The sequence below is a fragment of the Alligator mississippiensis genome, chromosome 4, assembly GCF_030867095.1.
Source record: "Alligator mississippiensis isolate rAllMis1 chromosome 4, rAllMis1, whole genome shotgun sequence".
In the NCBI taxonomy this organism is placed as follows: domain Eukaryota; kingdom Metazoa; phylum Chordata; order Crocodylia; family Alligatoridae; genus Alligator; species Alligator mississippiensis.
In genome coordinates, this window is record NC_081827.1 from 174669645 (window position 1) to 174696770 (window position 27126).

General features: G+C 43.9%; 1 protein-coding gene across 1 annotated transcript; it reads right to left on the reverse strand.

Annotated features, from left to right (window-relative positions):
* Window positions 1-1239: 1239 nt before the first annotated feature.
* On the reverse strand, window positions 1240-27103 carry MDH1B (malate dehydrogenase 1B). Its single transcript, XM_019492329.1, has 11 exons — window positions 27049-27103; window positions 16191-16303; window positions 13386-13520; window positions 13074-13216; window positions 11476-11978; window positions 9843-9984; window positions 8653-8816; window positions 6747-6886; window positions 4354-4405; window positions 3905-3979; window positions 1240-1669 (listed from the first exon to the last, which is right to left on the reverse strand). The coding sequence occupies exons 1-11, from the start codon at window positions 27068-27070 to the stop codon at window positions 1587-1589; spliced, it is 1572 nt and encodes a 523-aa protein (XP_019347874.1). The 5' UTR covers window positions 27071-27103; the 3' UTR covers window positions 1240-1586.
* Window positions 27104-27126: the final 23 nt, after the last annotated feature.

The following is a 27126-nucleotide window of genomic DNA, read 5'->3' on the forward strand; positions in this document are numbered from 1 at the left end:
GCAGTAGCAGCAGCAGAGCTGGCGGCTCTTGGCAGTGGTGGTGTGTGGTGGCCGTTGCAGGGCCTATTTGGTGGTTGCCCCAATTCACACCCCACTAGGGATGGCCCTACATTTATGTATTACATTAATCTGAACAAACATTGGGGCACATAAGGTGTTGTTGTATGCGCTAAAGGCCCTTTGTATACATTGGTGTTGTTTTAAAATAGATTGCATAAAAACACAGTGGTGAAACTCCAAAATACTACAGAAAAAGGGTTGCTTTAGATCCTAAATTTATTTTTAAGCTACCAGTTTTTTCTCTGAGTTCTTTGTCCTAAGTTCTAGTCTGAAAAGTGATTTCTAAAATCTGTATTACAGACCTTTTTTTCTTGTCTCAGTGATTTATCAAACGTGCAGTGTCAGTGTTAATTTTTTTTTTTTAAACTGCCAATTCATTCTGGGTCTGAGGGTCACGCTAGAGTCCTTCCATCCAATGCATCACTATATTTGACACAAGTTCTGCCAGACAAAGTGGGTGTCAAGTTCAGTCTCTGTAGATTCATTGTCTTCGATGGATTTGCTCCAGTGCATCTTAATGGAAATTAGTAAACAATTCTGTTACTCTGCAAACGTATTCAAGTTTAGCTCTATTGGTTCTGCAGGGCTAATAATGCATTTGTCACTACTGAGAATAAGTACTTTCCTGTTATGTGTACAGTCATATTGTTATAAGGAAGTGCCACTTTTACTGTCAATTTTCAGAATACAATGGATACATTAATGCTGAATTGATGATTTAGGCTAAACTGAACTCTCAGAGCTAAGATCAGGTCAAATGAAACTTTGTCATTTTGATACTTTGCAAAATGTTTTGATTTGATTTACATTTTATTATGGAGCAATTTTAAATTTCAGAGTGAAAAGCTTTTTCAACCTAAAAACTTGAATGTTTTTGTTGTAAAGATGTTGACATGGGAAATTGATTAAAAAACTGTCCCTTTCTTATGAATAGTTTTGGTTTAGACAAATAAGCATCTTTGATGGAAAAAGATCATTGAAAACTTCCCAGTTCTGCATGTGGAGAGACCTGTGTGCCCACAGATGCTTCTGAAAATGCTAGTTTATGCGGCTTGTTCAAGACAACAGACTGACACAGTGTAAGATCCATGAGCAGAACTCTCAAACAGGTTTCCAAGCAACTAGGCTACCCATTTTTAAACATAAAATCACCAGAATGAAAACCTTATGCTGCATGAGTTGTGGTGGCTCAAGTTGTTTTATGGGTTAACAACATGCATTAATTAGAGAATGAAGCTAATGGTTTATAGATTATAGTGTTCATAAGGAAAGCAATATGAAGAGAGGCACACAGGGTAATGGTTAGAAAAGATGTCTTGGAGCAAAAGCAAGCAAGATAAAAAGGGTTACAGAGTATCTTGTGACATTTCTTTTCACCATAGCCAATATACAGTAGTTCCTAATTAGATGTCCTGGCAGACCCTTGGTGAGAGTTTAGATTTTTTCTTCCTCATACTCTTCGGATGAAATAAATCACGTAATGAAACTTCAGCATTTGTTGAATAAATAAATATTAAAAACATTTTTTAGTCTACATCTGGGAAGCTTGCACTTTTTTCTCCTTCAAAGGTCTCTGACTGATGTGAACCACTGGATAAGGTTTCCAGTTCTGTAACAAAGAAATAAAATAGAATAATCAGTATTTTAGATGCACATACCTCTTTAGCTTTAAATAAATGGAAGCATGAAATATGGGGCTTGATGCTAATATTATCTAATGTTAAGACTCAAAGTGATGGGGAAACAAGACTTGAAAGGGTCTCTATTGATCAAGTGTTTTTAAGCCACAACTGCGTAGTTACTCTTCTGCTGAACACCAGTGTGGTCACTCTTGTCACAGCTGAATGAGAGAGCTTAGCAGAAAAGCAGTGCAATGAGCGAGGTGGCAGTCAAGCAGAGAGTCCTGTCTCGCTAGAAGTCTACCTCTGGAAAACACTGCACATATCAAGGGTGCATCCTTAGGACTCTTGGCACGCAATGAAAAAACCACGATACAGGACTGAAATACCCATGAGCTGATTGGAGATGGGGAACTGCAGTCCTCAACCTAGAGATACTTTCCACCTCTTCTTCCTGTGTCTGAGTATAAAAATCTAGATGGTATGTGGGGGGGGGAGGAAAAGTTTATAGGGAAAAAAAACAACACAGATATGATCAAGAAGGAGACAAATCCAAAGGAACTTGAGGTGGAAGGGAGCAATTTAGGGGGGAAACAAAGAAAAAAAGAGGGACTGGAAAAAGGGAAGAAATGGTATAGGTGATGCATACAGCACCACGGAAAATGGAGATATGAGGAACTGAGGAAACAGGAAAAAAAAAAAAACAACAACAAAAAAAACCAAACAAACCAATCAGTGGAAATGAAAAGGGTGCAGGAAAAGGGACAGGCGAGACAAACAGAAATGATGACAGGAAGTGGAAAAGAAAGACAGGGACAAGAAATAACAAGATAAGATACAGACAAGTCTTAAAACGATTTGTCAAGGGATTGGGGTCCCTAAGAATGGCCGTGTTACCCCCAAGGCCCCTCGACTGTGCCAATTTGGCCTGCTGGGCACCCTCAGTCTTGATGCCACATCTTGATGGATTTATAGCATAGGGAGGCAGCCTTTAAGTCCTCTTGGGCATGGTTTGATGGACTCTCTGAACCCCATGGATTCCCAGACCCCTTGTGGGTCCCGCTTCAAAACAGATCTCACAGGACACCCCAGCCTTATGGGCTATGTGTGTGGCTCCAACCACCCCTTTACCATGCCCCAAGCCTCACAGATGGCATTGACATTGTCCTGTCTAGGCCTTGCTGTAATTGGCCCCTTTGTCTTCTCTCTGGGCTCTCTGCAGCCTGGTCACTGCGCCCTTTCTGGCACCGTGGTCTGTGCACCCCCAAATGCCACACCCTCTCTGGCACCAGGGTCCCCACACTGCAGTGGGCCCCCCAATGAGGCCTCCTCCTTCCCCAAATAGCCTCACCCAAACCACTGGTCTTATAAACAGAAATCAACCTGCAAGCCCCAAGGCTATAACATAAGCTCAAGCCGCCTGGCTATAACATAATTCGAGCCACACAGGGCATGCTCTGTCCCTCAACAGTACCAGAAGCTGCACTTGCAATCAGGCCTCTTCCCTTCACTCACTCTAGGAAGGCTCCTTCTCCCTTGGCCTCCAGCAGAGAACTGTCCACCTAGCCTCTGGCCTGGGGTTTATATACGAGCCAGGCCCTGCCCCTTCTGGTCAGCTGACCGCTGGCAGGTGTGGGCCCACTAGCTCATTCTGGCTGCCCTGTTAAGCAGCAGCTGGGGCTCCCTAGCAGTTTCAGCCCTTTGAAGGAGCAGGGCATCTAAGTGCTCTGCGACAGGATTAATAAGAAAACATGAAATGCAGTTAAGAAAAGTGGGTGATAAAAGGAGAGAGAGAACACATATGGGAAACGGGATAAAATCAAGAACACACACACTTTTAAAGTCAGTAAAATGCTATTATTTTGATCCAAGATCCTTCTTTCTTCCTTGATATACCCTTCTGCAGTAACAGGCCAGGCAACTCAAGTAGCTGGTAGGAAAAGGAAGCATAAGAAGACTTAGAAGATGACTTGACCTTATAGTAGATTGGAAAGACTATGGTATTGTGATGTCACGTTTTCTGTAGGCATTGTGACAGGAATATTGTTATGTGGCTATGCAACTTATCAGGGTAATCTTTGAGCTGTGCTTTTAAAGTGGATCAATAGCTTAGAGCTGGTATATCAAATCTATTGTTGAAAATGAAAAGACAGCTCAGTGAAATACTGAGATTTCTTTCCCTCGAATAATTTTGAATATTGTTAATATACTCTGTATTACTCTACCTTCTTTAGGTTTTTCAACCTTTTCTTCTTCCACATTGTCTAGCAGACTAAAGATATTGAATGAAGTGTCAACTTCTGTAAAAAATGAAAATAAACAGATTGAGGTTCACATTTATGACAGCTTTTATTGTACTTCAGATTCTGCTCATTTTTCCTTTATTTATTTATTTATTTATTTGCTTATTTTTAAGCAACAGGTAGTTAAGGAAGAGGCCAAAGGCATATTACTATAGCATCAAAAACATATACCAAGGCATATTGCAAATGTTGTTTTCTATTAATAGTCATGACTCATCTTTATGTGGTAAGAGGTTTTGCATATAATAAAAGAATAGAAAGATAATAAAATGAACTACCCATTGTTTTTATTGTCCTTTCTCAAAACCTTATTTTCTATCCTCTGTTATATGACACAGCTTTATACTAATATTGCTTATGAATGGTTTTACCTTTTTTGTATGGTTGCATTTTTTGTATTTCTCCTAATGCAACTTGTTTTTCCTGCATGAAAAGGAGAGATTTATAATCACAAACTGTTTCTAGTACAAACTTAAAATATGTTCTTATGATGATACTCCATGTATGCTAACATTACTAAAAATGAGTAGCCGTGTGTTGATCGTAGGATGATGCAGTTGAGATTAGTCTTTCTATCGTGTTTAATATTTCTAAAATTATCACCTTATTCTAAATGATAAACTGCTGACTTATTGTGTCTTCAATGAGAAATCCCAGATTGTAAAAGAATCCAGCTTTCATTATCTGCATAGGCAGCATCCCAGCATTCCCTATTCACTAGGAATACCAAAATGGCCAAATTGGCCACTTAAAATGCTACTGGAGAACTGAGACTGTGCAGTATAAAATGCATACAAGCTGGGTGCAGAAATCCTGTATTTACAATAATGCAGTGTATTTATACTCTATACTAATATTTATCATGCGCTAATTGGGCAACTGAACAGCTAAATACCCATTTACTTATATTAATCCATATTTGACATGCAAAGAGGAGACTTTATACAGCAGAGTACACATAGATTGTAGAGCTAATGTACTATATCTTTTGTGTATTATCATTTATAGAGGTTTCACCTTTGGAATCTAGCTGTGGGCCTGTGTGTCTAAAGCAGGGATAAGTAACCCCCAGCACACATGCCAATTAGTGGCACACGGAGACATTTTCCCTGGCACACCAGGAGGCATGCGAGGAAATTGTTTAAAAATTTTTTATTTTTAAGTTGCTACTCTAGGCTCTCCGGAGAAGCCATAGGTCCCAGTGCCATGGCAGGCACCGGGGGTGGAGTTGGGAGAAGACAGGCAGGGATGCAATCTGTGTTCTGCTGACTCTGCCCCATGTCCCCAAGCTGCACACTCCAGCCCACAGGGCCGCTGCACTGGAGGCTTCCAGCAGGTGGATGAGTCCTGGGCCCGGCTGGGCAGACAAACGCTCCATCTCACCCAGGTGGAGGCAGCACCAGGGTGCAGAGCACCAGGGCTGGGAGCTCATTGCAGAGTCTGGACAGTGCGGGGAGAAGCAGGCGTGGGAGGAGGTGCTGTGGGCAGGCTGGCCTGGCTGGCCCTTTGGGAAGGCAGGGGCTGGGCAGGAAGTGTGGCTGCACCAGGACTTTGCAGCTTCGGGCCGCGGCAGGCAGGGGTGCCCAGTGGTACCTGAGGTGGGGCCCAGCCCGTGCAGCTCTGCAGGGATGGGGCTCAGCCGCCCTGCCTGTGAGGGGATGCCACCCGGACAGGGCAGGTCACTGGGCTCAGGGGTCTCCCAGCACCAGGCTCAGCCTCCCTGCATGCCCTAAGACAGCCCCCGCTTCCTGCTCAGTTTCCACTCTCCTCCGGCTCCCACCTGCCTGGCTGGGTTGGCCTGCTCGCAGCGCCTCCTCCACACCTGCTTCTCCCTGTGCTGTCTGGACCCTGCCCTGGTATTCAGTGCCCCATTGCTGTCCCCGCCTAGGTGGGATGGGGCGTTTGTCTGCCTGACCTCTGGCTGGGCCCTCCCTCCCAGCCCTGGGTTTCCTCTGCTCCAGGACCATCAGGGAGCCCCAAGTGCCCCAGCCCTGGTGGCTACTTCTGGCGTGCTGCTGCCTCCCTTCACCAGACACTGCTGTGGACCAGCAGGCCTGAGCTACAGCCAGTAGTGGTGGGAGACATGAGCAGTAAGGGGCACACCTTCTTTCTCTTTTTCATTTTATTTCTCTCTTCTTTTTCTCTCTTTCTTTTCTTCTCTCCCCTATTTTTTCTTTCCTTCTTTTCTTTCTCTCTTTCTCTCTCCCCTTCTGTCTCCTTTTCTCTTTTTCTCTTTCCCTCTTTTTCTTCTCTCTCTTCTCCCCTTTTTCTCTCCATTTTTTCCTCTCTTCTCTTTTTTCTTTCTTTTTTTTTTCTCTTCTCTCCTTTCTTCTTTCTTGTTCTATCTCTCTTTTCTCTCTCTCTCTCTCTCTCTCTCTCCGTTCTTTCTCTCTTCTCTCTCTCTTTTTTTTCCCCTCCCACATCACAACATGCTTAACAAAAAGAATACACAAGAACCAAGGTAGTATATGAAGTTTCATTTGTCGCCAGGGTTAGAATTTTTAGAAAACCTCATATTTACTGTAACAAATAATGCAACATTTATGATTAGTAACTAAATTAATATACAGTGCATGTTGCCATGTTCCCCCTGCCCCGGTTTTATTTTTCTGGCATGCTGGTACTCTGGCACCTTACAAGGTAGACATTGTGGGTTTTTTTGGCCCTAGCCAAAAACGTTGCCTACCCCTGGTATAAAGCTATGTCATATCATGCACCCAAAGATGAGGGAGTGGAAATAATGTTAGAGAGAAGATGACCTCACCTGTATCAGATCATAGGCTAAACAATCCATAATTTCTTGAGTTTTTTCATTGATTTCAGTTTCAGTAATGACCTCCCAGGTTCCATTCTGGAAACTCACAGGCATAGAGAAAACAATACCTTCAGGGATACAAAACTGACCTAAAGAAAAGGGAAAAAGTCCACAAAGCTTATTTTTCTTTCTGAATAAAGCACAGATACCTACCAGTGGTATGTTCAAATACTATGTTATCCTTCAGGACAAAACCCTAATGGGAGCAAATTTTAAGAAAGTACAGTAGCGCAGCTGCACCCTCCTTTAAGACTACACTATGAGAGTAGCAGTCAAGGACTTTTTAAGTTCCCAAAAGCAGGTACTTCTGGAGGGACTGGATGTATTTAAATCAGCTGGTCCTGATGATCTCCACCCCAGAGTGCTTAGGGAATTGGCAGAGGTCATTGTGGGACCCCTGGCATGGCTTTACGAGCACTCGTGGTGCTCTGGTGTGGTGCCAGAGGACTGGAAAAGGGCCAGTGTGGTTCCCATTTTCAAAAAAAGGGAGGAAGGAGGATCCAGGAAACTACAGGCCAGTTAGTCTTACCTCGATCCTGGGGAAGCTTTTTGAGAGAATTATCATAGCTCATGTCCATGAGGGGCCAGCAGGGGAGATTATGCTTAGGGGCAACCAACACAGGTTCATTAAAGGCAGGTCCTGTCAGACCAACCTGGTGGCCTTCTATGATCAGGTCACAAAATCCTTCCGACCCTACCAACTATGAAACTAGGGCCTCCTCCCCTTTTCTTTTTTGGTTAGAGTCATGTCTCTCCCTCCCATTCCTCCCCTCCACACATTGCTGTCATTGCCCCTGGTTTCCCTGCTCCTGCTGGACTGTGCAGGGAGCTGGGCTAAGCTGAAGAGAGTGGCAGCAGGCAGGTTCCTCCTCCTTGTCCACCCCCCCTGGATGTTCTCTGTCAGCCTGGAAGTAGGCTCAAGAGGGGTAACCTGCCCATGGTGAGTGCTGTTCTTGACTGACTTGGCTCCCTGTGAAGCCCAGCTGGAGTGGGATAGGAGCAGCTTTGGAGTTCCCCCTGCCTCTGGATCAACCAGGGACAGCAGGGGCACCAGCAGCAGCAGGAAGGGGAGGGGAGGGAGGAATGGGAAGGGTGGGAAGGTGCCACCAAGCACGAAGGGAGAAGAAAGGGGGTGCCAAGAGGCAGGGTGCAATCTTACCTGATTTAGAGACTTCAAAAGAATTCCCTTGCTGCTGCTCCTACAGCATGGTATGCCTGCCCGCAGGGGAAGGGATAAGCTGGGAGCAAGGGTATTGCTACCCCTGCAGCACCAGTTGCTTGTCACACACCCCTGCCTTTATCAAATCCTAGGTCCAACCATGCACCATAATGCAGACAGAGAGATTACTGCCCTTCTCAGTTTACAATACAAAGAATTGCCTGCTATAACTTTGGGTTTCAATTTGAAGAATATAAAATTGTTGTACCCCTTCAAACAGGATATGGAAAGTCCCTTATTTCTAGCTATGCTTTAATGGCTCTTATGAAAATATTTCTAAATGCATATGCACAGAAAATCACAAAAATGGGCATTCTTTTAAAATGCAGGCCATACATAAATACTTTTCTTTATACAAAACACTGCAGAAAGGCATTTGAAATAGAGGGAGGAAAGAGAAAAAAACCCACAAGACATGATTAACTTCTAAAGTTACAATTACTCAAGGCCTGCATGCTGCATTTTAGGTTCCCTGGCTGCACAATTTCTTAGATTTGGAAGCTCTTAGTCTCAGAGTATATCATGATTTTTTTTTAATTGCTGAAATAAATATTTTGATAAAAATGACTTACTGAAGGAACCAACAGAGCAAAGAGAAATCTTTCAATAACTTATAAACTAAAAACAGAGACTTACCTTCACTGAGCACTCCCATGGAGACAATCTCCCTAGGAGGAGAATCTTGGTACCAGTATCTCAGTACAGTGGCTATTACATGCGCAGGTGACATGCCTACACAGTGATATTCCCGGGAATTCAGTGAACTCAGGGCAGTCACAAATTCTGAATGGAGCCACTTGCTGCCATCAAGAAAGGAGAGGGCAACATTAAAGAAAACTGAAATTCAGGTCATGTCTTAGAGTAAATAAGAACTGAAACAGTGGAAGACATTACTATGGATTAATTTAAATGTGGATGCTGAAAGTCATAGATAGGACCACCTATACAGGTGTCCTGGTTTTTCAAAAAGGAAAGGGCAAGTGCTCATTATCTATGAACATGGGACCACTTATTCAAGTGCCTACATTACTGCATCACCATTATTATTAACGGTTAACTGCACTGTGATAGCATTAAGGAGACCCAGTCATGGATCAATATCCCATTATACTAGGCACTGTACACAAAACCAAAAAAAGTTTCTTGCCTCAAATAGCTTTCAGTCTAACTATCTGCCTTTAGGGAATCAGTAAGGGAAGATGGAGACAGCTTGTGGAATATGCTGGATTTGCAACATCTCTCCCATATCCTTGCTGTTCTCTTTGGGAATATGTTATCTGTATCTGAGTGTAACAAGGGCGTTTTTTTCGTTAACTTGATGGTACCAGTCACTTGAGCCCATATTATTAATGGAATTTCGGCTCCTGAACAGGCATTCACATTTCTAGTGGGATTTTTAAGTGTCAAAGCAGGTTAAACATGTAATTCACCTTAGTTCTTTTGAAAATCCCACTTGGCACCTATCTAAATCCCTGTGAAAATCTGGCCCTTACTCAATGTCTATTGTTTTCATGAGTCTGTCAGAGGAAGATGAGAGAGAAAAAACGCTTTAATATAGAGGGACAAGTCATTGTAAAACAAATAATCCCTGTGGCCCCAAATGTCCAAGATACGCATAGTGCTTGAAACAATTTTAAACTCGTTTTTAGGAACTGACTATTTCAAGTTGATTGTGTCCTTTCAGTACTTCGCTGAGAAGTAAAGAAGCAAACAAAGAAACACACAGATTTTTATATGTTTGTGAGAGACCACAGGCTGATATGGATGAAGAAAAGAAAACAGCTGGTATATAAGATCTCACCATGAAGAATATAGCTATACTGTACCTATCATATATCATGTCCAGCAAAGGGCGTGAAAAGCTAGGTGGACCCCAGATAGCACTGTCATATCTGTAAACCTTTGCATTAGACAAATCAACGTAGCTACTACCAGTGATGTTACCCCAGACAATCACATCTTTAATCCCTGTAACAGAACAGCATATATACAGATCAATGTACAGAAAGCTAGGCAATTTTACAACACCAAATACTTACAAAGAAAGTAATTTAATCTCAAAATTGCACAGAACTCTTTGTCTGTCATAATATGTGAAAACATTGGTGCTACTTTATACATTTGAGTAATCATAGTGCATATTTAAGTCATTGGATAACAAATCAAGCCAAATTGCAAACACATGGCAATGTTTCTTATAGCGCCAAAACCAGACTGTCTAAATGGTGGCCTGTAAAAACATTTAAAAAAATAATCAAACCACTTTGATGCATGGTGATTTTCCCAAATAAGCAGTTAATAAACTATTCAGCATATTAATTTAACCATTACCTTTCCCTTTTTATTAGGACCTGTAATGCTTAGACCTACCATTGATCACCAATTTCTGTTAAATGTGATTTCCAGTATGCTCTCCTGGGAATATAATCCCTAACAAGGAATTTTACTACACAATAGACTGTTGAGGTTTAAATTCCTAATTTGCACTGTGCAGTTCTGAAGCTTGCTTAGCATATATAAAATATTGTGAATGTGCCAGAATGATAAAGCAGAGTGTAAATGTTAGCATGAATAAGATCATATTCAAAAGCTCATGCACAGGCATGCACCATGATTGCAGCTGCAGAAATACACATGGGGTAGGGATTACACACAATTGGTAAAAGAGATCGGAAACTGGTTCAAATCTGTAATGCAACAGAAATTCAGTGCACGTAAACCACTTTCAAAATGACTGAAACCAGTTTAAGATAAACCTGGATGGATGTAATATTAGACTTAACGGATTTAGGTTAAATCAATTTATTGAATATCTGTCCCAGATCCCCTCCAGATTCAAGTTAACTCACAGTCTCCCAGCATCCCAGGATGTTTTGTACCTCCCCCACAATCCCGCCCTGGCAGGGTGTGCAGCCTAGCCTTGGCCAAAGCTGTCTGCTCTAATGGAGCAGGGAGGCATGCTTTAGTACCCCTTGTCCCCCACAGCCTGGGCCACTGCAGGCATGTGGCTGCACTTCTGAAATCAAAAGTGAATGTCTGCTCACTTTCTTATTGGTTCAATCTATGCAGATTAGATCAGGCACGGCTGCTGAACTCAGACTGGTGGGGCAGGTGGGCAAACCCCCCAGCTCCTGTATGCCACTCCACCCACCCCACCAGTCTGAGTACACCAGCCGCGCCTGGATTAGACTAACCTGCAAAGACTGAATCGATTCAGCCTCAGGCTTTTTGATTGTCTGCGCTTAGCTACGCAGTCTTGGTGCCTACAATGCAGTCTCCAGGCCCATACTCATCCTTTGCAATTGAGTGCACTCACTATGCTTGTATTTTTATACGTACTCCAGTTGCACCCCGCTATGAAAATACATGCTTTAGAATGTCAAGTGTCAAGCAGAATTCTGTCCTCCATGATTCCCACAATGTCATCTGTATTACAATAGACAAATATGTATCACTTACCTGCTGAATTCATATTCAGTTTCCTGGCCAGCATGGCTTTAGCTGCACTTTCCAGTAACATTGCCATGGCAATAATATTCCCAGGGTTAATGGATGGGGCGTATGTCATAATCATTAATGTCTTTAGGTTCACAAAAGTTTTTCCTGCCACAACAATTCTGACCCCACTCTTGGCATTCTTTTCAATCAGGGGACCATACACCTTACATAGCTCATTCACCTGCCTAATGCAATTTTCAAAGGATGTTGTATCACGTTCGAGAAGGATATCATCAAGCAAAATGATAACGTCAGCCTGAAGAAAGGCCTCATCTAATTCAATGTGCATTGAAACACTGCGGAGGAGGGGGTATGCCAAGTCTTGAGCCTCCATCACAGTACCATGAAGAATTTCTTTGCAGCTGTATCTATCAAGCAGATGGATGCTGATTTCTGTTGTAATCCCAAACACTTCTCCATTTGCCAAAAGCGGGATCAGATGGTAGCAGGCAGGAGCTGATGCACTAATGAAAAAATTTAGATATGGAAAGTCTCTGTTAAACAGTAAATGCTGCCAAATTTATGTATTATAAAAATAGATAATATAGAACTTTGTCTCATAGTTGATTAATGTTCAAATGGTCCATTAGGCCCTGTCATTTCTGGATCTGTTTTCATGTCAACTTGTTAAAAATTAATACAGATCAAGTTTCCCTTTGCTTAAAGATTTTTCCACCCTATATCCTTAAAGGGAAACTGCCAGGTTAAAAAGTATGCTTAAACACCTAACAAATTATCCTAGGTGTATAACTAATAATACCAGGGATTAATAAAAATACAAGACTTTTGGAGGTCTAATTTATACTTCCAAACTGCTTCCTTCTTATTTTGCATTTTCCTCACAGTGGACTATGTAAAAAGACTGGTCAGTATCTCTTTATTTATAGTCCATTTAATTTTTATTCATGCATTAGCATAATGCTGCAATTTCTGGATTGCAGACATTACAAGGAAGTGTTATTAATTTATGTATTCAAATATGTCCACTAGTACCTAAAATGAAATAGCTTTATACATTTTTATCTATGTTTTCTATTTTTTTCAGAGTTTGCTTTTTTGGGGGTAATATGGGGGCTAAAGTTAGTAAGCCAGTATCTCTTCAAGTTTTTTTCACCTTTATTTGCTGTCAAGCTGCAACCAAGATAAAAATTCTTTCTGCAGTATCTACTGAGTGCTTACTTATCAGTAGTACAAACAGTTAGACAAACAGAACCTAATCCAATTAAACAAATCAGCAAAGATTTGAACAATTTCATGCTTTACCTATAGCATTTTTAAGGAATTGGTTCACATGAATGTTTTGTAATAACAGAATGTTTATATTATAATTTGAACCATCAGAAGTTTCTGTTTTAATGTACTGTAAGGTTGACATGAAAATTAAAAGAAAGAATGCAAATCACTTATATGTGTTTCTATAAACCAAATCAAAATGTATATGAGTTCATATGCAAGCCTCAGTAAAGCTTATCAGTGATGGGAAACCAATATTGTCTGAGGAATGCACTCTTCTAAAGCTGAGTGAAACTCTACTCTGCTGATTCTGTTCCCTTTCTCACCTGCTGATCCAGACCTGCAAAGGATTGATAAGACTTTTTCGTTCTTCCTCCTCTTTCTCAATTTGTATGTGAGTCTGCAAGTTCTCCTCACCAATTTGCAGCATCTCTTCACTTAGCAAGTCTGAGGTGATGCTGTAGTAATGCTAAAGAGCAAGAGAGTGTGACCAGTAACCAGAAGAGGACCCAAACACAACTAAGCTTCACTGCCTATTATTTCATTTTACATCTGAAAGAAGAGCAAGGGATAAAAAGGAATGGCATAAAAGAACGTAAGATATAAATTCTTGGTACTTACTGAAAAAAACTTGTTACCTGGGCATGCTCTAGAAAATCATTAAATCCTCCTAGAAGTAGGCCTTTCCCTCCACGGTCCAACAATTCTCTCCAAACAATTGGAGAGCGTTTGTGTTTCCATCCATTCTTTTCACAGATGTCATGAAGCCACTGCTGTATGCAACAAATCCAAAACACATTTGAACAATTTTTTCACATACGATAATGCAATATTTAAATGTTACAGCTAGCAACATTTTAGTATTTATAAAAATACTGATTATTTTCCAAATGCATAATGACAAGATCTTTCAAAAACCTCCCAAATACAAATGTATGTAAGGTAGGGGAATGCCACCAACTAGATGCCTGGAATGTATTGTGCAAGGAATTAATTAACAAGAGAGGAAATTCACTTATTTGCTTCTCTTTGGCCATATCGTTATAAAAATATTGCTTAGTTGGCTTAGTAATACTATGAGCAGCAAGATGCAGTGCCAAGAGACCATTTTAAAACATGAATCAGTTCAGGATTTCTATTTGGCCTCACATGAGGGTAGAAAATAGAGGTGATGTCTCAGCATTAAAGTTGTTTATGGTGCTTAAATATAAGGGGCAATGAGATTAGTAAATCCTTTTCTTATAGAACTGACTGTTTTATGAGGCTCTACTGTGATTTTTTTTCTAATAACATACTACATTACCTTAGATGGCTATCAGCAGTAAACTGGTTTGATAATAAAGGAAATTAAATCCAAGAGTTGCAACTGTTTTGTAAGAGAATCCACTTGAATATGGTAGAATTTGAAATAAATAACTGTCTTCTTTCATTGTCTTTTTGATAACCCTTTTGATTATTAGGTCTCTAGATTCAGATTAATTTTATTACTGTTAATATAGCTTTTAAACGCATACTGCAAGCTTGTTTGCAGATGCACTGACAGAACTGCTTTGTTATTTTGTGTAGCTTTTTCATTTAAGAAAAAGCTATTTTTTAACTTGTATCTATATAACTACAGCTATTATTTACTATGCTGGATTTTTTTAAATGCATGGTGATGGAATTTAATTAGTTATTACAAGCTTTAGCAGAAATCACATTGATTTTATAAGCAAACTTACAATTTGACAACCCAGATTCCTAGGCAGTCAATTCAGATTGATTTACTTTGAATGTAATTGAGCATGTTATAGTCAAAATAAGGAACTGTCTTCAATGGAAACTCTCCAAAAATATTAGCCTTTGCTGATACACTTAGGCAAGATTCTCATTTACACTAAAGCTATGTTACACCCTAAGACTATGATGATTTGTATTATGGGTACTTCCTAGCAGCCGTAGTTATGTGCAGTGCCTAACACAGTGTACAAAGGCACAGAACAAAAAGATAGTCCCTAACATAAAGAGCATGCAATCTAAGACAAAAGATAACTAATAGACATATTCAGTTGGAGTATGTCTACACCACAGACTGCAGTGTAGAGTAAAGATACCTGTGATGTGGTAAATGAACAGTCCAGCACTCAGCATGTTCTTATTTGCTCTGACAAAAAACCAGGAAATCATAGGTATTTCTACATTGCTGTGACAGTGGCTTGTGTAGACAAACTGCAGGCAAATTCTTAGGTGCATTTTTCTGAGCAACATGTTGCTAGACTTAAACTGCTAGCAATACCTGATCTTAAAGCTAGTCCTGGGGGACAATACTGGCAGTGTAAAGGGGCCTTAAAGGGTAATACTGTATATGGTACTGCAGAAGGGATGTGAAGGGACCTTAGCATACATGAGAATGTGGCTTTTACTTTAATACTGTCAAACATTGTAATAGAAAGATTTGAGGGTCTGTAATATCTCTTCTGCAGCTGCACTAAGTAGTAATGATTGAGAAGGAATATATAATCATAGTACAGGCAGTCCTCGACTTACAACGTTTCGAGTTACAATGTTTCGTACTTACAATGTTTATAAATCGACACCCTGTTTCAATTTTCTGAAGTCAGTTTTGAATTTACAATGCTTGATCTGACACCACTCCACGTCACATCATCGAACAAATTCACTGTGTCCCCCATCTCCCTGGAGAACATCTGTCCAAACTTCCTTGGACACTTTCTTTAAGAAAGCAGACGAGACTCCAAAAAAACCTGCAGCCAAGACTCCTGAGAAGACTCCAGCCAAGAACCCTTCAAAAAGTCCAACCAGGAACCCTTCAAAAAGTCCAGCAAAGTCACCTCAAAGAAGTCCTACCAGATCAATATTATTGCTATTTACAATATAAATACATTAACGTAGCTATATTACTCATCTATAATTGATTGAGTACAAAATTCTTGGTTATTTTTGGTGAAAACAGGGTATCGGGCCTTAGTTCAGGAACCAATCCCCCATTATAACATTGTTTCCTATGGGAAAATCGGTTCTGAGTTGCAACATTTTGACTTAAGACATGGTTTTCAGGAACCAATTGTGTCGTAAGTCTGAGGACTGCCTGTATGCGAACAGTACAAGACACAATTCAGTTGAATGCCTAAATGGACAAGTGAATACACTAGATGGCCATTTATAAACCCAAAGAAACAGCAAAATCAACATTTTAGTACCAAAATATAATCTTAGTCTGGCCATCAGCATACTACTGGAGTCCATATTTGCTATTCATGAAGGTCCCAGACTGTCTGCAAGTGTTAAATTGTTTCTCAAACTCCTATAGCCAGGGCTGCTTGAATAGCATCCCTGGCAGTTTAGCAAATTGCTGCTATACACAATATAATAAAGATCACAGGCACATTTCTTTGTCTGAATTATGTTGGCATAGATTCATGAACTGACTTAATTTCTCTTACCTCCCAGTTGTCAGGGTGCTGAGTAATCTTATATATCCTGAAATTAGGCAAATTAACCTGCAGATAGTCAGCTAAAATTTCTGCCTTAGCATAATATGGACAATCTGCTCTACCTGGAAATGAAAGAATTACATTAAAAAAGAGTAAGACTACAAGATTAATTGATTAGAGCTTCATAAAAACAAATAATCCTGATTCAAAAGAAGAAAAGAGAAAGATCCGTAGAGAACCCAAACTATGTAAATTCATAGAAAATATGAGTACGAAGATATTAGGTATCAAAGAAATGAAAGTTTAGGAAGGTAAGAAATCTAAGTCCCAATTTGACACAAATATTTCAGGGCACACTAACCTTTAAAAGATTAAGGCGTATATTTGGATATGTAAAGAAAAGTAGCATTAGAGAGGAAGAAGATCCATTACAACATGATGGTGAAGATAAAATTAAGGAAAACTGAGAAATGGCTAAATACCATATCCTTTTTTTTATAAAGCAAAAAGTCTGCCTTTTACAATAAAATAATAATGAACAATTCAGAAATAAAAATTAAATCTTTGCAGAAAATATAGCTGGTTCACTCTGCCTGGGACACCTTAATCTAGACAACTGAACTTAGTTAGTTATTTCATGACCCTGCATGATGTACTGCCCAGTGACATGCCTGTGTCAGTAAGGAGGGAAGCGGTATCAATAGGGGTCCATCCACATGGATTGCCTCACAGGATCAGAGTCTAAGTTAACAAGCATTTTTTAAATATACCAGAATATAAAGTCATGAAGAGTGCTCTGTCCATTTATATGAAAAAAAATTGTTTTAGTTGTGTATGATAATACCAGTACTCCCTGATATACTGCTAAATGTTCTACAGAATTTCGTGTACATGTAATGAAGACTTAGTTATGTGTGAGCTCACTACACTGTATTATTGCTAAGAGATAGTGAAGCAGCTACTGTTTTTCTAAGCAGGTTTTTATTCTTTTGTACTGATAAAGAACAGGTAAGGTGATTCTATATTATTGCACATACAACACAAACCCTTTTGCTAGAAATTACCCGCCTTCCCAAAATTGGGTTGCATGTATTAAGCGGGGGAAGCTGATCACAATATCAATAGCAATAATAATAAACTATAATGGAGTGATGAGGATGTAGCTAATTTTTTTGCATGGGATAGAAACACCCAGCTTTGATTCCTGCTCCATAGGGCAGCAGTTGTTGCACTGCTATTGAGGCAGCGGAGGGAGTCAATGGGTTTAACAGCTCATTATCCATCACTCCGCAGACAAAGTGAGTTTATAAACGGCCACAAGGTCCCCCCCTCAGCCTTCTCTTGTGAAGGCTGAACAGGTTCAGGTCCTGTATCCTCTCATTGTAGGGTCTGCCCTGCTGTCCCCGGATCATGCGGGTAGCCATCCTCTGGACCCTCTCAATGTTGTCCACATCCCTCTTGAAGTGGGGTGCCCAGAACTGGACACAGTACTCCAGCTGTGGCCTGACCAGTGTCGTGTAGAGGGGGAGGATCACCTCCTTGGACCTACTTGAGATGCACCTGTGGATGCACGATAGGGTCCGATTAGCCCTGCCAGCCATGACCTCGCATTGTTGGCCCATGTTCATCTTGGAGTCAATGATGACTCCAAGATCCCTTTCTGCCTCCGTGCTCTCAAGAAGGGAGTTTCCCATTTTATAAGTGCTGCCGGTTGCTACTGCCCAAGTGCAGCACCCTGAACTTGTCCGTATTGAAGCGCATCCTGTTTTTGTTAGCCCACCCGTGCAACCTATCCAGGTCTTTCTGCAGTCTTTCCCTCCCTGCTAGCGTGCCCACCTCACCCCAAATTTTGGTATCATCAGCAAATTTGAACAGGTTGCTTTTCACCCCGTCATCCAAATCGCTGATGGACATATTTCTATCAGGTTCATAAATCTCGTGACTGCATCCCATCCACATGTGTAGCAAAACCCCCAGTTTTTTTTCTTTTTTTTAAAATGCATTCCCTTCCCTTTCCCCAACCATTTCTGACTTTTTCTTTCCCTCTCCCTCTCTATTCCCTATAGATAAGTATAAGTGAGCTAAGACATAGGATAAGCTTCAGCATTTTATTTTGGTAGCAAGGTTGTATTTGTTTTGTTTTTTCTCCTTCTTTATGTGGTGTAATTATTATGTTTATATTGTGTGGTTTTTGTGTGTGCGTGTTGTTTGTTTGTGGTTTTTTTACTATTCTATATTATTGTTTTACTGGTACTATATGACTTAGGCCTACATATGTAAGTTAGCATAAGTCATGTCAAGTTTCTATTTTGCTTGTCAAGTCTCCATCCTGTCCCCAGGACTGGTTGTGTAACCCATGACTCATACCTACCCCTCCTATGTAACTTGGTTCCTGAACGAATGGGGATGAATGTGGGTGCTTGAGAGACAATGGCAATAGGTCTAAAAATAGTTCCCTCTGAATGACCGAACCATCAAACCCAAAACCTTGACCAACAACCCAGCCATTGGAACCACCCTCAGCATTCAAGAACCAAAAGATGAGGCAACCCACTGTTGTGCCAAGGTTGCACATGCTCAGTAAGAACACCTGGAGCCCTCTGGAACAGGACTGACCTTGCCTGGACAGGCCCTCCCCATAGGAGATCAGAGGTAGTCTGCCCCATAAAAGGGGTAGTGAAGACTGACTGACTGCTTGGGACGCCCTCTCCAACTGGACCAGCACCATGCTACACCACCTATCCACCCAGAGGCCCTGCTGGCGGCCCGCCCCCTGGACAACACCTACTGGACAAAGACTCCTTTCCAGCCTAGATAGGTAGATATCACCCCCACCCTCTCTTCAACCAAGGACTTGGACTCTGCTTCTCTTCCCTACCTGGACTCCAGCCCTTCCACTGAGTCTTTCTCCTGCTGCCATTGTGAGTGCTTGTGTGTGAACCAATAACTTCATGGGGCTGTGTAGCGTGTTGTCTGTTTTAATAAACCTGTTATTTGGACTCCTGAGTTGGGTTTTGCTTCAGCCCTGCTCTAAACTCTGCTCCTCGCCCCTCTAACTTCTGTCTCATTTCTCCCTCTCCTGCTTCTGGCTCACTGCCACCTCCAACACCTGTCCTGAGCTCCTCTCTGCCTCTAACCCCCTGTTTCTTCTTTGTCACTGTTTTATCCCCACTGCCTTTTCCCCTCAGCAAACAGGCTTCTGCCTCAGTTTCTTTCCTAGCTGTCTCCTCCTTGCCACCAGGCTTTTTTTCCATGTACCAGTGACCTTGAGTAACCCTGGGGCCACTTGATCTTAAGTAAACCCAAGCTTCAGTTCCTCAAGTCAGCTTCTCTCTAGTCTACTAGTTCTAATCCTGGTTCTGGCAACTTTCACTCCCTACACTTTAACTCTCTCTCTCTCCCACCTGAACCTTCCCCCAAGTATCCCAGGTACCCCAAGCACACATACATACCATACCATCCAAGTTAGGAACTTACCTATGTGTAGGTGGGTTGTATATGTGTGAACTGGTGAGTGTGTGTGTGTGTATTTCATTGTGTGCATGATATAAGAACTAGTGATCTGTGTCTGAGTATGCGGGTATTGACAATTGATTTTTGTCTCATTTTTGGTGTGTAGGTGCTTGAATTGGTGATAGGTATGCATGTGCATAGGCTGGTTTGGATGTGTATGTGCCTAAGCTGGTAGTGTGTGTGTGTACCTAATTGATTTGTGTGTTTTGTATATGTGCAATTGTGTCACACCCTCCTGTCTAACAGCGCAAAAGTGAGATCCTGAGAGTTGGCCCGACCCCACAGGGCAACACATGCAGCAGCCATGATCACACACCCCCTCACCCCCACCATGATGACAACCACAACCAGCACAGAAGCCCATTCCACCCCTTTGTCACTTCCCATGCTGAGCCCTCCAGTGCCAGAAGAAGAGCTGGTGCTGGATCTGGATCTTAGTGCCCTAGCAAGGGAAATTATGGGGAAGGAGGGGGAATCAGCTGAGTTTGTGCTCGACAACCCTCAAGTTTCCCTTCAAGCCAGGTCTCCTTCCCCAGAAGGCGCTTCAGAGGAGGTTTGAGTAGAGGTGGAAGCAAGTGGCTCAGCTAAGTCTGCTCCTCCTTTTGCTGTGCCTCTGTCTGCTGAGGAGGGGCGAAAGTGCAGAAGCATCCACAGATGCACCCAGACCCCAGAAGTGAGTGGGTAGTGTGGTCTGGGATCATTTTGAGCTGGCAGATGATCCCACATATGCTATCTGCCTGCACTGCCAAGCCAAAACCAGCCGGGGCAAGGGAACAAAACATATGACCACCACGAGGATGCTGATGCATCTCCACAGGCACCACTCACTTGCTCTTACTCCTCCTCAGCCTGGCACCAGCAGGAGCATGCCCAAAGGGAATTCTCCTGTGCACTCTAAAGCTCCCGTCCCCCCAAAGCAGAAGTAGGTCACACTGGAACAGTGGGGGAAAGACGGACAGAAAGTGGGGCCTGTTGTTAGGCTGAGTGAGCTCACCCTGAGCATTGAGGAGATGCTTGCTGTCGATGCCCAGCCCTTCTCCTTCATTGAGCGGCCAGGGTTCAGGTGGCTCATGGCACTTGCAGTCCCAACATCCCAAGTGCCCGCATGTACCACCTTCAGTAGGAAGGTAGTGCCATCCCTGTATGAAGCATGCGCAGAGTACTTGAGGGACGAGCTGCACAAGGCAGGTCTGCAGGTGGCCTTACACTTCACCTCAGGCAACTGGAGCAACCGGGGTAGAGATCATGCCCACCTCTCCCTCACAGGGCACTGGTGTGACCAGTCAGGCCATCGGTGGGCTCTCCTTCAAGCTGAGGTGCTGGTTGAGTCCCACACAGCAGCAGAGATCATGGGAGCCCATGAACTGCCTGGTGCAGGCATGGCTCACTGGGCAGGGCAAGCTCACCCATGGGTTCATGGTCACCGACAATGGGGCCAATATGGTCAAGGTGGTCCGTGATGCCAACTTTGTTGGCATCCGCTGTGTGGCACACAAGTTGCACCTTGTTGTCAGGGACACCTTGGAGGGGGACAGGGCTGCCGGTGATGGCACCAGCACCACCAGCAAGCTCACTTCTAAATGCAGGTGTCACAACCCAGTGATTTTGGTGTCTCGGCACGGTGGAATTTTCCCGCCACATGAGAGCCTCTTGCAAAGTAAAGGTTTTCTGTTGCAGCAGAAAACCCCTGGTGCAAGAGAGTTCCCGCCATTCGAATGCAAATTTGTGTCCCGCTATCGGCCAGTTCTAAATTATTCCTACATGGCGGCTAGTAATTGGCTTGCTAGCCGTTTAAAATTTCACGCGACTTCCGCTCAAGTCGGAGAACTTTGAGCACGCTGCAGAGTGCCTCTGAAGAGATCTGACTCATGGCTGAGCTGATCGATAGACTGATCACCTATCGATTCTTCTTTCCATCGCCGAGTGCAATCCCAGACGTATCCTTTTCCCTGCCGGCCTGATTTGTAGACGGATGTGCTGGCCTGAGCCCTGTCAGCTGGAACAACTAACGTAGTTGTTCAGACTACCGGACTGTTTTCGTTGCAACCACAAGCGACGTAAGTAAAGTTTTACAACCATAAATCTTTCTCGGCCTCTCTATTCACCAGCCCGCCCCGACGAACGAGCAATTATTAAATCACCTCGAGTCGGCTTTGGCCGTCCGAGACAGCAGGAAGGTGGCAGGCTACTTCCACTGGAGCATCAAGCAGAGCAAGATGCTGCGGGACAAACAAACAGAGCTGAACATCCCTCAGCACAGAATCATGAGCAGACTCGGTGGAACTCCACATACCTGATGCTTGAGAGGCTGGTGGAGCAACAGAAGGCCATCCATGAGATGGCCTTGTTTGAGGAGATTGGGATCAGCACCCCCCTGAACAGAGCTGAGTGGGGTACCATCTCCCAGATCTTGGTGGTCCTCAAGCTCTTCCTCGAGGCCACTGAGAGCCTCAGTGCTGCTGATGCCCTCCTTAGCCAGGTGATCCCCATAGTGAAGGAACTTCAGAGCCAAATGGAGAGATTCCAGGGGATCAATGTTCCTGGCTTGAGCAGGCCACTGTCACCAGATGTGCAGGCACTGGTGAGGCAGCTGAAGGAGGTCATCAGGAAATGGCTTGATCCCTTGCGGTCCAGTACAGTCCATGTGCTGGCCGCCATGTGTGACCCAAGGGTGAAGGGCACCATATGTGGCAGCCAAACACTGAATCAGTGGACGGAAGTGCTGGTAAAGAAAGTCAGGGAGGCAGAATGGCAGAGGAGGGGGGGACGTGGAACAGAGGGATCCACTGTCTCATGCTAGCACACCATCCATGGGCCAGTCTTGTCCTCCACCACAGGCACTGTCAATGTGGGTTAAGAGCATGGCTTCTATGGTGGGATCCAGAGCCAGCAGACCCCAGCCTCAGGCAGGTAGCACTCACTCCTTGGCGGCTACCTATCTTGCTGAGGATGTGGAGCCACTGCTGTGCGACCCCTTGCCCTACTGGGCAAGCCGCAGCCCGGTGCGGCCAGATCTGGCCACAGTTGCCCAGCAACACCTGTCCTGTCCACCGACCAATGTGCCAAAGAGGGTGTTCAGCATTGCTGGGGATGTAGTGACACCCCACTGCACCTGCTTGGATGCTGGTTTGGTGGAGCAGCTGGTGTTCCTGAAGGTGAACCTCCTGCTGCTGGGGTTCCCCAAGTTCCAGGTGCAGACGGACTGAATGCCACCCTCCTCACTCCGTCCACACCTATTTCCTTTTTTCATTGTTTTAAAAAACAGTTAATGCCCCGTTCTCAGCTTGATGGGGCACTAACTGCATCACCAGCCAGCAGGGGAAGAACATGTCCCTGCTGAGCTCGTTCCCCTACCAGGACAAACTTGGAGGTATGGGATGGGGCTAGGGGGAAGGAGGAAGCCCCAGGTCCTAGGCATGATGACTAAAACTGCACCCTGCCAGGGTAGGGAGGCCTGGTGGGACTGCTGGCGGCGCGGCAGCCCCATAAATGCCAGGACCAATGATCCTCTGGTGAAAGGCGGGTAGGAGGCACTATAATCTCCAGCTAACACATGCACACAGTCCTGGCTGGGGAAAGCCCAGACCTGTCACATCTTTGACAGGCCTAACACTTGCTGGTTGCTGTGCAGTTGTAAGGCTCCTGATGTGCTTGGCTTAGCTGCCTGGGATACCAGCTTTCAGGTTGAAAAACCCTTTGTCAGGCTGAGGAAGTCCCTGCAGTTGGTCCTGGATGGGAGAAATAGTAAAGAAGCCAGAGGCTGGCCTGGCACACAATACAGGCAAGAAAGCCAGTCAGTGAAAATAGAAATGGAGGCATCAAGAGGTGAGGTCTGGCAGGTCGCAGTGTGTCAGAATTCCACTGTCTAATCTCTATTGAGTCCATGAGTTTCTGTACCTAGGAGACTGATGAAGTGAAGTTCATAGTCCCAGCTGTGAAAAGTGGTTGGTAATTTGTTCCCTCTCAGGATCAGGCCTGAGAGACTGGAGACACAGTGTTTTTTGGGGGAGGAATGTGCCCCCACAGGTAGGTATTGTTGTGTTTGATAGATTCTGGTGTGCAGTTTGTGGGTACTGGAGATAGTTGGCAGGTTTTGTGTTTTGAGCTGTAGGAAGCTGGCTTCAGTTCTGGTGATGAGGTTAGGTGCTTCTTTGAAATTATAAACCACTTATCAGAGCTGGGCCTATGAACTGTACTTCATCAGCCTCCTAGGTAGTAGGTACAGAAACTCATGGACTCATTATAGATTAGACAGTGGAATAATGACACACTGTGACCTGCCGGACGTCTGACTCCCCAGGCACCTCTGTACTTTTACCTTTGCTGCTACATCCCCCTTTGCCCCTGACCCCCCACCCACCCCAGCCTGTCCCTGACCCCCTGACACCTCCATTTCCATTTTCACTGACTGGATTTCTTGCCTGCATTGTGTGCCAGGCCAGCCTCTGGCTTCTTTACTATTCCTTCCATCCAGGACCAGGAGACACACTAACTGCAGGTACTTCCTCAGCCTGACAAAGGGTTTTTCAACCTGAAAGCTTCCTAAGAGATATTTCTCTAACTATTCTGTTTTGTTCATAATAAACATACATAAAACAGACATAAAAACACAACATAAGCTATCACAGACACCACAAGTAACATATCCAACACAAAATCTTTACTTCTTGCTGCCGATTCCTTTATAACAAGAAAGGCTCTGTGACAGTTCCATTTGGCTACCTTAGATGCTGCTGGTGCTGCTGGTGCTATTGCTGTTGAGCCAGCTACATTATTTTCACCTGCCATTGTTTACAGTGGTGGACTGGGATGAGGTTGTAGGGGAGGAAGAGGCCTCACTGGGGCACACTGCCATGTTGTGCAGAGGCCCGAGCGCCGGGAAGGGCGCACCTAAACACAGACACAGTATCACAAGCACCCATGTCACGAGTTTTGCCTGTTGACAGCCAGAGGTGCAAGGCCCCAGAACCCCGAGCCCCACTGCACCTATCTCGTTGAGAGCTGGCAGGCTTTGTGGCCACAGCAGGGCCTGGCAGCCAGGCCTGCAGTGGTTCCCCTGCATCCCAAGCCAGACAATGTCACAAGCACCCACGTCACGAGTTTTGCCTGTCGACAGCCAGAGATGCAGGGCCCCAGAACCCCGAGCCCCGCAGCACCTACTTCGTTGAGAGCTGGCAGGCTTTGTGGCCACAGCGGGGGCTAGCAAGCCTACAGTTTTGACCCCACTGTGGCTTCACACATACAAGTGACATGAGTTTTTCTCTCAAGATTTTGGGGTGCAGTTTCTCTGATCCCCCTGCACGTATCTTCTTGAAACTTGGCATGCCTCATACCCTCAGAAGAGACTACCACTCCTGCAAGTTTCATCCAATTCTGGCTAGAAATGACAAAGGTATAGCCTGTTTTAACCTTCCCCATTATATCCTATGGGCGAAATGTCAAAACAGGCTCGAAATGGCAAAACATTTCGATGAAATGAACTGGAACAGCCGTTTTGACTTGAAACAAAAATCGAAATGAAACTCTGTTCTGTCGAAACGTCGAAACGCTGGTCGAAACGAAATGCTTCCATTTTGCACAGCCCTAGTAGCAAGCCACATGCCTTGAGTCGCATGTGAGAGGTCAACCAATGTCTGTGTGATGCCAGCATATAGGGGCATCAGGGCAGGGAGTGTAGCGGGCAAAGTGAGTTATTCTCAGGCTCTTAGCATAACTTTAGGCCTTCCCAAAACTAAGCAATTTAATTGTACAGAGTGCCTTATAAGACACTGGGAAAAATGAGTGCTGTGATTGGTATGGTGGGCTAACCAGGGTACAGTAGTTTCCCTAAAAGGAAAGAAAACCATAAACAGAATAGGATTGGAGTAACTTATCTACAAATATGAGCTAAGAAACTTGAAGATTGAACAGTCTGAGATGAGAAACTTACAAAAGTAGTGGACAAACAGACAGCGTGTGTTTGTGTTGCCACCCTGGGGAGACAGGAGCAGCCTTGGGATTCTTTCTTTGAGTAACAAGGAATACAAAAAGTAACATCCCACACACCCAGCAGAGAATCTGAGGCCGGTACCACCGAAGGTTGCTGATGTAACATCTAAGGAACCGCTTGCCAGGTCATATTGCGGGAATAATTATCTTGTAATAAGCCTATGGGCTACTAATGAAGTTCACTTGATACCAAATCAGATGAGTGGCTATGTCAAACCTTGGGGGTCTCTGGTAAAAGGAATCCTAGGGCAACACTCAGAAGGTAGAAGATGGTATTCCTTATCTGCGTGCTTTTCCTCAATCTGCAGCCCTCTTTTCCTCCCCACCCGCGCTTCAGAAGGACTGTGAGTTAGATGCAAGATTCACGCATTTTGCATATTGCTGTGAACTTGCCTCTAATATTTGTTCGTGTTCCAATATTACTTCTTAACAAGCTGTTTACAACTGTGAACCTTTTGGTTTCATCATCATATGATGCAGCATCATCTGCCTTAGCTTATTAATGAGCTGGAGGATACACTAGTGCTATGGATTTGATGGTATTGGCTGACTGGTGTGAGTTAGATGTTTTGCTAGCTGAGAACTGTAAAGCAGGTGTGATGTGTGTCAAGGTAGTTTTTAGGGGCAAGTCACGGACTCTGCTCTTGTGAGTATTTATTGACAGGTGCCCCAAAGCCTTTCAGTGAAAATTTGACAAAAAAAGATAAGGCATTAAATGTGGGGGTTTAAAAAAAGGAAATATATAACTTTTGAATGGGATATTTTGAGCATTTTGTTAATGTTGAAATGTGGTATTCCTATGTGAGCAGATGCATCTGCTCCGTTTCTGTGGCACAATCTGTCACAGAAGACCGGGCAGGGATGCACCTTTACTTATGCAGGAAAAGGAGGATCAGGCAGCTGAACATTAGGCTCTGTCCCTGCTCTGTGCAGCCCTAACTCTAAAAAACATCTTTTTTTCCCCTTCATTCTGCCCATCAAAAAGCAGGGGATGTATTCAGGGGTGGATCTAAAAGCACGTAAGTTGTTATTTCTCTAGTCCTCTAGGGCATGTTTACACCTATTTTAATGCACATTACAGCATCACCAAAAAAAGTGCTCTTTAGCTAATGAGCGTTAGAATAGGCGCCTGCACGTTGTTCTAGTGTCTCACAGCGGAGGCGCCAGATTTCTTTCGTGTTGCCTAAAGCGCATTAACCGAATGTGTGGGCGTGCCCTTAGAGCGCCCCCCCCCTCCGAACTACATTATATTCTGGGGCGTGATGTACACGAGGAAATACGGTGGGTGAAGCCCACATGCTAATGAGCCGGTAGCCCCTGCCCCTCGCTCCCGACCGGCCTCGGACCCCGGGCTCGCGCCCCTCACCGGCCAGCACGAACTGGGCCATGGCCCCGCCGCAGCGTCCCAGCGGTCGCTTAGCAACGCGCCGCAAAGCGAAAGCCG

What these genes read in the sequence shown, in the direction of transcription:
- MDH1B (XM_019492329.1), bottom strand. Translation starts at nt 27,070, where the DNA reads ATGGCCCAGTTCGTGCTGGCCG. An exon ending in CTGGACATGATATATGATAG is followed by an intron (nt 8,817 to 9,842) that starts GTACAGTATAGC and finishes TCTTGATGGCAG; the next exon opens with CAAGTGGCTCCATTCAGAAT. An exon ending in AATGCAACCATACAAAAAAG is followed by an intron (nt 3,980 to 4,353) that starts GTAAAACCATTC and finishes CATTTTTTACAG; the next exon opens with AAGTTGACACTTCATTCAAT.